The sequence below is a fragment of the Anabrus simplex genome, chromosome 4 (genome assembly GCF_040414725.1).
Source record: "Anabrus simplex isolate iqAnaSimp1 chromosome 4, ASM4041472v1, whole genome shotgun sequence".
Lineage (NCBI taxonomy): Eukaryota > Metazoa > Arthropoda > Insecta > Orthoptera > Tettigoniidae > Anabrus > Anabrus simplex.
Window position 1 is genome coordinate 79,826,631 of NC_090268.1, and position 13,033 is coordinate 79,839,663.

The 13,033-nt window shown below is 40.4% G+C and overlaps 1 protein-coding gene across 2 annotated transcripts; it reads left to right on the forward strand.

Annotated features, from left to right (window-relative positions):
• The first annotated feature begins 1,970 nt into the window (after positions 1-1,970).
• On the forward strand, positions 1,971-11,669 carry LOC136871651 (Krueppel-like factor 10). 2 transcript variants are annotated; one of them, XM_067145130.2, is made up of 4 exons: positions 1,971-2,167; positions 3,741-3,965; positions 5,194-6,259; positions 10,071-11,669. In XM_067145130.2, exons 1-4 carry the CDS (start codon positions 2,108-2,110, stop codon positions 10,379-10,381), a joined length of 1,662 nt encoding a protein of 553 aa, XP_067001231.2. In that variant the 5' UTR covers positions 1,971-2,107; the 3' UTR covers positions 10,382-11,669. The 2 variants fall into 2 exon arrangements, with proteins under 2 accessions (XP_067001231.2, XP_068083274.1); XM_068227173.1 differs by lacking the exon at positions 1,971-2,167 and adding an exon at positions 2,953-3,097.
• Positions 11,670-13,033: the final 1,364 nt, after the last annotated feature.

The following is a 13,033-nucleotide window of genomic DNA, read 5'->3' on the forward strand; positions in this document are numbered from 1 at the left end:
TGTCGTGATTCTAGCTACGGGATCTCCAGTATTATAGGAACCTGAACCACAAGGACACGAAATGTAATTTCAAAAACCTTCTATGGATTGGTCGGAATTTGAATCGTGGCCGCGTTGGTGAACAGAGATGATTTCACTAGCTACCACGCCCCCGTAGGTCTGCCTTCAAGATTCCGAAAAAAAAAAAAAAAAAAAAAAAAAAAAAAAAAAAAAAAAAAAGGATGCAGGTAAGAAATCTCATGGGGTGTCGCTAATGGAACTCATCAAATATTTAGTTCTTACACGCGTGGCTCTTATTTCGTTTACATAAGGTGTACCGTAAGAATGTGGTGTACCGTGAACTGCATCTCTCGTCGTCTGCTTCAAAGGTCATCAATTAATAATAACAATGTTACTAGCTTTACGTCCCACTAGCTACTTTTACAGTTTTCGGAGACGCCGAGGTGCCGGGATTTTGTCCCGCAGGAGTTCTTTTACGTGCCAGTATATCTACCGACACGAGGCTGACGTATTTAAGCACCTTCAAATACCACCGGACTGAGCTAGAATCGAACCTGCCAAGTTGGGGTCAGAAGGCCACCGCCTCAACCGTTTGAGGCTCTAGCCCGGCGGTCATCAATTAACCCAACCCACACTATAAAGAATAATAATCAGGCTAGAAAAACTGACAAAATAAAAAAAGACCTTGAAATCGTTTGAAATAAAAGTCTAGGACAACCGAATACAGAAAAAATATATCCCACGAAACTCACTCAGCTGTGTCCCCATGAGCATTGCGTATGCGTGAGGTGCTGTGTGTTCCTGAAGGAATGTTTCGCTACGGTGGGCGTGATATCCGAGTGACATCGTCACTGGCTTCTCACCAAATCGCTCACGGTTCGAATTCTGGCCGATGAATCTCGGAATTTCGAAATGAAGAGTTGCGTCCTTTTGGTTCTTATTCCATGTGAATGATGATGACGAAGGTGCTTGTTGTTTAAAGGCCCTAACATCTAGGTCATCGGCCCCTAATGATGGGAGATGAAACGAATGTAATAATAATTAAAAATTGTCCGCCTCTGTGGTGTAGTGGTTAGTGTGATTAGCTGCCACCCCTGGAGGCCGGGGTTCAATTCCCGGCTCTGCCACGAAATTTGAAAAATTATATGAGGGCTGGAATAGGGTCCACTAAGCCTCGGGAGGTCAACTGAGTATATGGGAGGGGATTCGATTCCCTCCTCAGCCATCCTTAAAGTGGTTTTCCGTGGTTTCCCCACTTCTCCTCCAGGCAAATGCTGGGATGATACCTAACTTAAGACCACGACCGCTTCCTTGTCTACCCCTCCCAATCTTCCCATCCCGCTACTAGGACCCTATTCAGCATAGCAGACGAGACTGCTTCTCAGTTGTATCCCCTAACTCAAACTCTCACGCTCCAGGACACTGCCCTTGAAGTGGTAGAAGTGGGACTCTCGCTCAGTCCGAGCTAAAACCAATCCACCAGGGTAAACGGATTAAGAAAGAAAGAAAGAGAGAAAGAAAGAAAGGAGAAATTTAAAATTAACCCACGGACTAGGATTAAACCAACTGAACCAATATAACCCAGAGATGTTTTCAGAACGTCAATATTAATAACATTTAAGATATTAGGTGAAATAATGACATAAATCAAAAAGTAGTTTTCCAGCATGATAGCATTACGTTCAGTACGCTGGAAATCAATACCAATGACGCTACGTGTGACGTAGGACGACCCCATTCCACACGCAGTAGCACGGGGGCCTGGCCCGCGATGACGTCATGATCACGACCATACGGCCGCCGGGTCAGCCGGTGTGCACGTGAACAACATGAGGGTGATCACGCGGGCACTGCCTGACAGCTGAGCGCTGATTGGTGAGCGCAGCCGAGCCCCCGCACGCTACTGGCTGAGGCCTCCCGCCCCAATGCGAGACCGCGTGAAACCGTCCGAGCCCATAACACACCCCGAGCAAGCTCACAATAACACAGTTTGGTGGTGAAGGAATATTCTCAGTTGTGTGTTTGCAGCTAATGTGAATCGGACACAAGTGAAACTGAGCTTGACTAGTGAAGAAACAGTAGTTATATTCAGTCTTATTTTAAAAAAATGGAGAGTGCTTCTACAATGGTGCTCTCTCCTCCAACGACACCTCCTCCGGAGCAGAATGTAAGTATTCTAATTATATTATCAATGAAAAGTTAACCGGACCTGTTTTAATAATTTGCCCTTATACATGTTAAGTATCCGTGTGCTGTTGTCGATAAAATTCAACGACTTAAAAGTGGTGCGCTGACAGAAATTTGTTTTCAAAATTTTCACTCCTTCGTTTTCATCTTTGTGTTGTGTTCGTCGTGATATTTCCGTGTTTCTTTCTGACGTTTTGTCTGTTGGTAGTATGCGCGAATTTAAAGTGAGCGCTACGAAGTTGTCATTGTGTACTAATACACTTCCCGGTTTCACGGAGGTAGTTGGATTTCTTTTTTCCGAGGAAGAAAAATCTTGTGATCTGTGAAGTGTCAAGAGATCTTTCACATTGTGCAGAGTAGTTAATTTACATGTCTACTATGGTTTCATACGAGGACATACTTTAACGAGTACGGACAGAAATAAAAACAAAAACAAGATCTAGTTATTTTTGTGGGGGAGTTGCGGACAAGTGGAGTGTTGTTTCGAATAATAACGGCCCAGGATGTATATCACAATGTAAAGGGGAAATAAAGCAGTTTAACCGTGCTCTCTTTAGAAGCCGTATTTGTAAGAATTTCAGTTTTAAATCGCAAATAAATCATTGCGTCACGCATTTCCGCTGGTGGTCATCGCGGGCGAGACGGGTCACGGCTGTATCACGGCCCCATCAGCTGGTGTTCACGTGAACACCTTGTCCTCGCCCGCTTCTTGCACGAGTCAGCTTTTCGCTCCCCGCTCCCTGCCCGGATCTTCTGCTTCAGATTGTAAACAAAGCCGCCGAGATTTCTGGAGTACTCCCATCAATTCTTATTCTTTATCTGGGAATAACTTACTGGAATTCTACATGTGGCCATAATGGATGCGATGCTACTAGAGCACCCCGCCTACTTCCACTCCCCCTGTTACCAGGTGAAGCCCGTAATTATGTGAGGACGGTCTGATTCATTCGATAATTATAATATTACAAATAATAGTCGGTTAGATATGTAACAGAATAATAATTAAAGTGTGTACAACTCCGATTTTTTAAATCCATATACGGTCACCTGTATTACCACCCTACCTAATTTGTATGGCTCAGGAGGCCACTTTGGGAAGATCCATCCAACCATCATGTTGATGACCCCTTCCTGTGGCACGTGTAGTGTACATGTGTAAGCCAGGTGTTCTAGGTTGATTGCTTCCATTTATTTTTAAAATCTTCTTGGCCTCCATCCTCGTTGTTAGAATTTCAAAATATTGATAATGGTCGGTGAATAAATAATTAATCGACACTGTATTTAAATGAGATGTTTATTATTTGATGATGTCAAATTTTTAATTGAAAATACTTTTCTGTGGATTAGATGTGTTTTAATGAACAACACGATTAGTATTTCGTCGGAAATTTTTATGTGTAAAATTACGTGCCGGTAGTATTTTTGTATCCAGGTCGCCAATGCTCTGTTTTTTTTTAAAAAAAACTGTGTTGACTGTATTATAATTTACTGTTTTAGTTACCGTAATGTTATGTATTCAGCAATATGACAGACTCATTGTTCTTTTGTTACAGGCATGCCCAACTACAGTGGACTTGGAGGCTGTCAAAACATTGCTGTCCTTCAACAGTCATGGTGAGAAGAAACGCAAACTTGAAGATAATGGTTACGAGTTTAACAACCAGATGCCACCACCCAGCTTGCCCACACCACAGCCCTCTGATTCTGAGAGTGAAGATTCAGACTTGCCACTGCGAAAGAGGGCCTGCAGACAGTTTGCCAACTGCCAGCTGGCAAGAGTAAGTTGTCTTCATATTATCAGTAAAAGAAAGAGAAAACAAAATGAGAGTTCAAAGCTTCATATCAACATTGTGTCTATTGTCCTGGGGCTCTAAATAATGGATCTATAAATAACATCAGTAGGATGACTTGTAGTAGCTGTGGAACTTTCCATCAATTATTAGAGATAGGAGCCTTAAGGCAGATAAGATTCTGCTGGTTTGAGTGATTACAGTGTTACTCGACTACTATTGTTTTAGTGCTGTAGACCTTTGGTGTAGAAGGAAGCTCGTGGGGGTAAAATTGAAGTATACTACTTAATTTCTTTTTTCACAACATTGGGTTATTTATGCCAGATCATTAATGATTTAAAGAAGTACTAGACATTTTACACTAAAATCTGTCATGCATAATTTTCTGATATTTTTAACATAATCCAAGTTCTGTTGAAGACCCTCCAGGGTCGATTTTTCCCTTGGACTCAGCGAGGGATCCCACCTCTACTGACTCAAGGGCAGTGTCCTGGAGCGTGAGACTTTTGGTCGGGGATACAACTGGGAAGGAGGACCAGTACCTTGCCCAGGTTGTCTCACCTGCCATGCTGAAAAGGGACCTTGTGGGGGATGGGAAGATCGGAAGGGAAAGACAAGGAAGAGGAAGGAGGCAGCCGAAGCCTTAAGTTAGGTACCATCCTGGCATTTGCCTGGGGAACAACAGAAAACCACTTTGTGGATACCTGAAGTGAGAATCGAACCCCCTCTACTTGCTTGACCTCCTGAGGCTGAGTGGACCCTGTTCCAGCCCTCGTACCACTTTTCAAATTTTGTGACAAAGTCACGAAACGAACTCAGCCTCCAGGGGTGGCAGCTAATCACACTAACCACTACACCACAGAGGTGGACATTATTATTATTATTATATTTATTATTATTATTATTATTATTATTATTCATTAATTGAAGATTTAGTCACTGACCAACCTGCTGAAGACATAACCAAACATAAATAATTCCCACTAGTGTCTGTCATGCATATTCAGTAGATTCCCTCTAGAAATACTGATCCAACGTACCCTCCAGCAAATAAAAAGCTAGGTTGTGCTGGGAAATATCTAGTATTAAAAAAAAAATCTTTCTATTTACATTGCATATTGTAAAAACCCTGTCTTGCACAATAAACTGTTACCATAATTTTTTTTTTAAATATACACATTTATATTTCTAAGTGAAGTCTTGTTTTTATTTGCAGTTGCTCTTAACGAGTACTCCTCCAAGGACCCCGAGCCCAGAAGTTGAACCTGTTACTTCGGTGCCTGTGTCTGTCATCATGAGGGCTAATAAGGATGGTACCTGTTCTCCTCAGCCGTTTGGTGTGGATACTACGCTGAAGAAAGTTGAGAATAATGTAATAAAAGGAAGTCAAAAGCAAGCAATGGAAACTGCAGACCCAAAAAGATATATTGTTGGAAATGAAATTAAGAAGCCAGAGGGAGATGGATTAAAAGAAAATATTACAACAATACAGGAATACAACAACAGTTATGGAGTGTGCATGGAACCTCGAGATGTGCCTGCTCGTCAGGAAATTAACATCTTGAAAAGTCTGAAGTACAAGATGAGCTCAAGAAAGGAGGAGATTTTCGTCAATAGTAAGGATACAAACCGAGAAACCCAGGAGCAGGCCACTAAGAGCGCATACTCTGTACCTGCTTCACCACCATTGCCATCATCAACTTCACTACAACCGCAGTCATCATCATCTAATCAAACTCAGGGTTTACCTCGATCTCAGATTGCATTGACGAATCTCTCTCCTCATAATTCATCGAGTTCCAGTATTAGTCAGAATCCGGTAGCTATTGCTCCGAAGCTGGCCGTTGCTCCGCCCCGCTCCGTCTTCCCTCTGGTGTCAGTGCCTTGCAACAAGCAAGGTGTTGAAAACACCGCCCAGGCTGTGATATTGACGGGCGGGACGTTGATTCCTGTGACTGGTGCTACCCAACCAGTGTCTACTGCTGGTGGCACGTTATTTCCAGTCTCTCCACAGACTGCTCCAGTGTGTGGAAAACGCCAGGCCTCTGCTACGACCGGGGGTTCTCCGCCGGCCGTAACGCACATCGTGTTGACTCCGCCGCAGTCTCAGGACGCCAAGCTGTGTCCGTCCTTCGTGCTGTTCACTACCCCGCAGAATGGGACCAAGGAACAGAACCCTGGATCGGACACCCGGCGTAGAGTCTACGAGTGCAACTATGAGGGGTGCGGCAAGAACTACTTCAAGTCTTCCCACCTTAAAGCCCACATGAGAACCCATACAGGTGAGCATCACTCTCTTCTTACTGTTTTGTTGCTTTGTTTATATAAGAATTGCTGTTAGAAAATGATTTCCTTGGAATAGGTCACTATTTTAATTCAAGGGTGAAAAATGTGACCTTATCTGTCAGCATCTTTTCTCAGTACTTAGTAGTACAGTCATTTCTCTTGTGTTGGTTGCATTGTTCCACTGCCTGCTTGGTACTTATGCCAATTTTCCTTAATAACTTCTGTCTTATGCCCCTGTCTGTATTTTATTTCGTTCGTGGGTAACATGAGTAACAATCGTTCTCGTATAGTTTCGACTTATTTATAGTCGAGTATATTCATGTCGTTATATATTAAGAATTTTACCCGAAATTCATATCGTACCGCAGGGAGGCATGATTACATCAGCAACTTAGCTGCTGGATTCCTACCTGGAAGGAAGGTTGAGGTTCGAATCCTGGTCGATCTTAAGATTTTCAACTCAAGAATAACGTGGCATCAGAAAGGGCACCCGGCCTTATAATCCCCTGGATGGTTCTAGCAATCCCGAAAATCACTGGGATAAAATAATGAAAGTTTGTGTAAAAATACTGGCTAGTACACAGCATTTCACAAATATATCTCTTTGATATACTCGGCAGAAAACATTTCAAATTGATTTCTGCTGAGAAAACAGAAAAGTCCACATTTTCTATAATTTTACAGTTCATTGTGTTCTTAACGCCAGCCCCATTATGTAGGGGTAGAGTGCCTGCATCTTACTTCGAGGTCCTGGGTTTGATCCCCAGCCAGGTCAGTGATTACAGTCGAGGAGCTATCTGACGGTGAGATAGCAACCGCGGTCTAGAAAGGCAAGAGTAACGGCCGAGATGATTCGTCGCGTTGACCTCACAACAGCTCGCAATCTGCAGGCCTTCGGGCTGAGCAGCGCTTGCTTGGTAGATCGTGGCCCTTCAGGGCTGTTGTGCCATGGGGTTTGGTTCTTTTTATGTTCATAACATTCATAAAACCCGAAAAACTACAGTATATACTTTGCTTACAATATGAGAATGCCCATTGATTATGATAGGTATTCTCTCAAATACTCGCACATAGATACTGATGCTCAACTTCCCACTTTTCTTTCTTTTAAAATTCTGCATACCTTCAACTAGTCTTGCCTGTGATACTCAAATTACAGTGGAACTTCGATATCTCGAATCACCTCGGGAGCTAAATTTATTTGGAGTTAGCGAAATTTTGGGCTTTAGAGAATACCGTTTTTGAGCATGTATAGGACATAATTGAATCATATGTATAGGGCCTATACGGGCTTATAGTGAATACAGTATTTTGAACAGTATTTAAAAATGTACAAAATAACAAATTTTACGTCATAACGTTAATTATAACCTTTATTTAGTAACTTTCTAGAGGGCAAGGTATAGTACATACAGTAGTGAAACAAGAAGCATACTTCGGTAAACACCTTTGGAAAAAATCCATTAGTCTCTTCTGTTTGTTACTGTTAACATTTCACGTTGAAACTTCTCGACAATACAATGCAGCCAAAATTCATAAATTGAGCTTGTCATCCGTGTCTTCGGGGATTACTTTCGTACATGACCGGTAATTAATTTACACCCGAGAAACAGCAAGGCTTCGCCAATTTTCTGATCATTAGAAGTTTTAGTTTTTCTGTTCTCGTCATATTAGCTCCCAGAACCACTGTTAAACCTTTCTTTACTTGTTAACAATCACTATCAGTTACAAACATTTTTTTTCCTTCAGGGGAGGAAATATTTGCTTCAAGAAATCGAGAAATTCGTGTAACCAAATTTAAAGTAATTGAGAAATAAATACATGTAAAGAATAGGACAAACAGCCAGAAAATTTAAGTTACTTCGAGATACTGAAAATTTGAGTAATGGAGGTTTGAGATATCGAGGTTCAACTGTAGCTGCCCAGCTGTAGTGTTGTCGTGTAAGTGTATCATTTTGGGGAAGTGTTAATTTTATTTTGCATCTTATGTGTGGGGAACATTACCAATACTGATGCAGGTGGATATAATGCATTAAAGTATAATCTTAGTCTCTCATGATGAAGAATGTTTTGTGTTTTATCCATAATGTGAAAGCATACCATTTCCACTTTTTAACTTGGCATACCCAAGATGCCTGTGATGATCGAATTGTTGCAAACATTCCATTACTCACTTTTCCTTGCATTAACTGGCAGTGAGAGATGCTTTTGACCTGACAGTTTTTACTTAATTATTAAAGTTTGAGGTGGAATTCACTAATGAATTTTGATCAAGATATCTTGTGATTTTAGTCTGGGGATGTGAGTATTACATTAGATGGGCCTTGAACTGTGAGGTTAAAAGGCAGAGCTTAGCACTCTCAATACATTCATTGGATCAGTGGTAGAGTGTCAGCCTCCGGATCCCATGATAGCGGGTTCAAACCCGGCAGAGGTAGTCGGATTTTTGAAGGGCGGAAAAACATCCATTCGATCCACCATGCTGTACAAAGTCAGCATGTGAAAGATCTCTGGTGACACATTTGGTGTTCAGCCAACAAAATTCATTAAATCTCAGCCTTAGATGCCCAAAAGATTTTCGGTTTACTCGGCCTGCCATCTAGTAGGCCTAGAGTAAAACAGAATGTTGAAATTGACGAGCAGCCAGCCAGATGGCGTCAAATTGAAATGTCTGCACATGGTAGCTGAGGCCATATGATTATTATTTATCATTCGATTTAATTGTGCTTAAGTAGAACAAAAATTGGCCGGCCCCGTGGTGTAGGGGTAGTGTGCCTGCCTCTTACCCAGAGGCCCCGAGTTTGATTTCCGGCCAGGTCAGGGATTTTTACCTGGACCTGAGCGCTGGTACGAGATCCACTCAGCCTACGCAGTTACAATTGAGGAGCTATCTGACGGTGAGATAGCGGCCCCGGTTTAGAAAGCCAAGAATAACGACCGAGAGGATTCGTCGTGCTGACCACACAACACCTTGTAATCTGCAGGCCTTCAGACTGAGCAGCAGTCGCTTGGTAGGCCGAGGCCCTTCAAGGGCTATAGTGCCATGGGAAAGAAGAACAAAAATTGACATTAGCTCACTTGGTACCATGACCGTTAAGGCATCAAGTCTATACGGTGTGACATCATGGTTAGCCAGTTCGAGTCCCATTAGTGGAAAATTTTTTCACCAACAGAAATGGGCCTGGATTCAATTCCAAACCTCTCCGCAGTGTTCATATGGAGTGAGGGCACACAACGCTGTTGATGGGGATTCATCCGTTGGGTGGGGACGTTAATCTTCGAGCTGTACCTTTGGTACTATTCGACAGGAGTAGGCTATGTGACCAGACTTCTCCCTTCATACTTCCATATATTATGCAATTCATTTAATTTCATTGTCTTTCTTGATGAGGTTGATGTCAGGAAGGGTAACAATTTTTTAAAATTTTGCTACGAAGATTCATTTCCCTTCATACTCAACCCCATAAAGAAATGGGAGAAGGGTTGAACATACAGGAAAAAAATTGAAATTAAAGGAAAATATTCTGGTTAGGGAATAATGCTGCTTATAGCAATATTCTTGTCGTGTCACGAAACTTACCTTAATTGTGGATTTTATTTATTTATTGATTTCTCTGGAAATTTCATGTTTTCTAACCTTGTTCAACATTAAATGAAATCAGCCCTAAACTCTGTGCTTGCTTGGTTGAAATCCTGAATAAGATCCTTATTCACCTATTTTCCTTTGAAGCTCCATCCTTTGTTCTTAAGTGATATGAATAGTAACTTTAAACTCGTTTACTCAGTTATGTGTTTCTGTTGTTCCAGGTGAAAAGCCATTTGTTTGCCAATGGGAACACTGTGGGCGGCGCTTTTCACGCTCTGACGAGTTGTCCCGCCACAAACGTACACACACAGGTGAGAAAAAGTTTGGATGCAGCGTATGTGCCCGACGCTTCATGCGCTCCGATCACTTGGCCAAGCACGTGAAACGGCATGCCCGGGAGGCTGGCTCGGTGGGTCGTCCACGTAGCCAGCTCGTGTGCCAACAGACGGCTCCCCTGCAACTTGGCCTGATGTTGCCGCAGCCTGCCGTGTTGCCCACTAATCTGTTACGCCCCATCGCACAAGCAATGTAAATGTGTTTGTAACCTTTATTATGTTTGGTGGCTGTATTTATTTTCTAATAAGGCCAAAGTATGGATTGTGGATGTTGAGAACGTGTTCAGGAAATCGATGTACATAAATATTTATATGTATAAAGGTATGCTTAAAATGCACAAGTTGTTATGTTTGGAATTCATATATTGTTACATGGTAACTAGGAAGAGTTCTGTTGCCGAGTAAAAATACTTGTCGATACCAGTACATTACTGTATATGTTTTGTAATTGTGCTGTGTTGTGGTTCAACGTGAAGAGTATTGCCTAGTCAGGAGATTTTATTTCCAAGAGTTTTTTTCTTCATTCACTTCAAAGCAGTTCATTGTACGAGGTTGCTTGACAAGCAAATGAGCAGCTGAATTGTTTGCAACGTCCACAGTCTTTTCGTGTAAAGGTTGTTTATTTCTTGTATTCATGGCTGTTAATGTAGATTTTCTTTGGTAGATGGAAAAAAGAAGGAAATATATTGCATTGTGTTTTAAGGAATCAATTGATGTAATATTATATTTGCAACATTTTATGCATTCTCTCTGCTATTTTTTTAAATGTAAGGACACATTCCAAAGAATTATTTTTCACAAAAAAAGGATTAGATATATGAGATACAAGCAGAACTGGAACTGAGTGCGAGTTCTTTTTTATATGAAGCTTTTGTGTTTTTTTAATAAGAAGGAGGGGGTGCATATACTGTTTCAGCAAAGATGATATTGCACAATGGCTGGAAAAAATATTTGAATTTTATATAACCAAATATAATTTTGTTCTGACACATTGCTGTGGGGGTATATACATGTTCTGGAGGCTATTTTTGGGTTCATAATGTGTGTGTGTACGGAATTATACTATGTCATAACCAAAGTGTGGCGTCTGTAGCAGACAGAGAAGTGAGCTGGAAGTGCCATGACTGACTGAGCACTAAGCAATTTTCAAGGATTTTAAATAAATCTAAAATCTGTGATGTTGTAAATGATAGTTTTGAAGATGAAGTATTTATTTTACACTTATTTTCAAGTGAATGTTGTATATTATTGTTATTATTAGTACCCATGACTGCTGCAGAGTTTGTATTTAATATATGAAAAAGTGTAAAAAAAAAAAATTAAAAAAGGCAGAAAATAACCAATACTGGTGATGATTTCATAGAAGTTTTTGAAATCTGAAGGTCGTAACTTCTTGTCATATCTTTTATTGTACATGTGCATCACAATCATTTTTAATTGTATATTATTATATTACAGTAAAATATAATTAATGTTGATATGAAACTTATGATATCAATTTCCCTGATTCTGCCAATTAGGATCCTATACTTCTTTTTCCTTGATTCTCCTCTGCGGAACCCTTAGCTTACATACTCGAGTAAATTGTAGTTGAGTTGGAAGGTCATATAGAAGATTAGTATATAGTTTTTTTATGAACTTAAGAAATTAAACCATTAACCTAGAGAGAGAGAGAGAGAGAGAGAGTGGATAATGGAAAATATCAGGCACAGTGAGCTACGAACCCAATTAAACCATGGCGTAAAAACCAGAAAAGTTTCTTTTAATTCGTATTGCTTAAGAATAGAGACCTCATATCCACAATTTGTCTACAGATACCTCTTTAGTGCAATTTGGAAATCTTTGAAATGACTTTCCTTTGTTTTTTGTAGTTATCAGTACAGTATTGTAAAGAAATTTAATTGTAATTAACTGGATTCTTTTTTTTCCTTCACATTTTCAACCATATAAGACACTTTTTTTCACTCTTGTGTAAAATCAGGTTTTTGTTATACGAGGTCTCCATTCTTAAGTGATGATATGGTCCGCTATGTCCAACATAAGGTCATTAGAACTAACATTAATAATTATGCAATAAACATTGGTAGTTGTTTGTAAAAGGCATTGACAAGACACTTGTAGTCCCTTTTACCATTTCAATAATGATGCTGATAGTTAATTCAATAGTCCTCAATTGAGTAACCTGGTGTAGCAATATTTATATTATTTCTGTGGTGAAAGACGAAGATCTTGTCAGTTACGGCCCTGTCTCTAGATGATGAAAATGTATAGGTATGATTATTATTGGTTTACAATTATTTTCATTGTTCATTGCATCCGATAAAGGATCTCTTTAAAATCTTTTCATTGCTACATAACTTTTTATGGTAAGCAGAGGTTTTTTACCTGATTGCTTTTAATAAAAAGTCCTATTTTCGCAACTGAAAATCTGGTAAGCCTAGGTGACTGAAGAAAACAGAATGGCAGGCTGGTGGCAGAGGAAGGTAAAATTCAAGCATATTCCTACGTCATCAGTATTGTTTGGAAGTTTATGACCTAAAGAAGCACAAAGTATGCAAGCAAATATGACCTTAAAAAAAAGCCTAAATAGGCCTATGACTTAAGCATTTTAGGCATAGGTAGCAGTGTTAAGAGTATTACGAACATTAAATGTTTCTTGATATTTAGAAATTTCATGAAGTTGGATTACCGATCAAGCAGGCTGCTCAAGGTTCCGAAACCCCATATTGAAGTGAGAATTAATTCTTTGGGTCTAACCAAGTCCATCACATGCACGTTTATTTATTGGAACCGAACCGTAGATCAAAGTTAATGTTAACCTCACATGACGTAAAACTCTGTAGCATAAT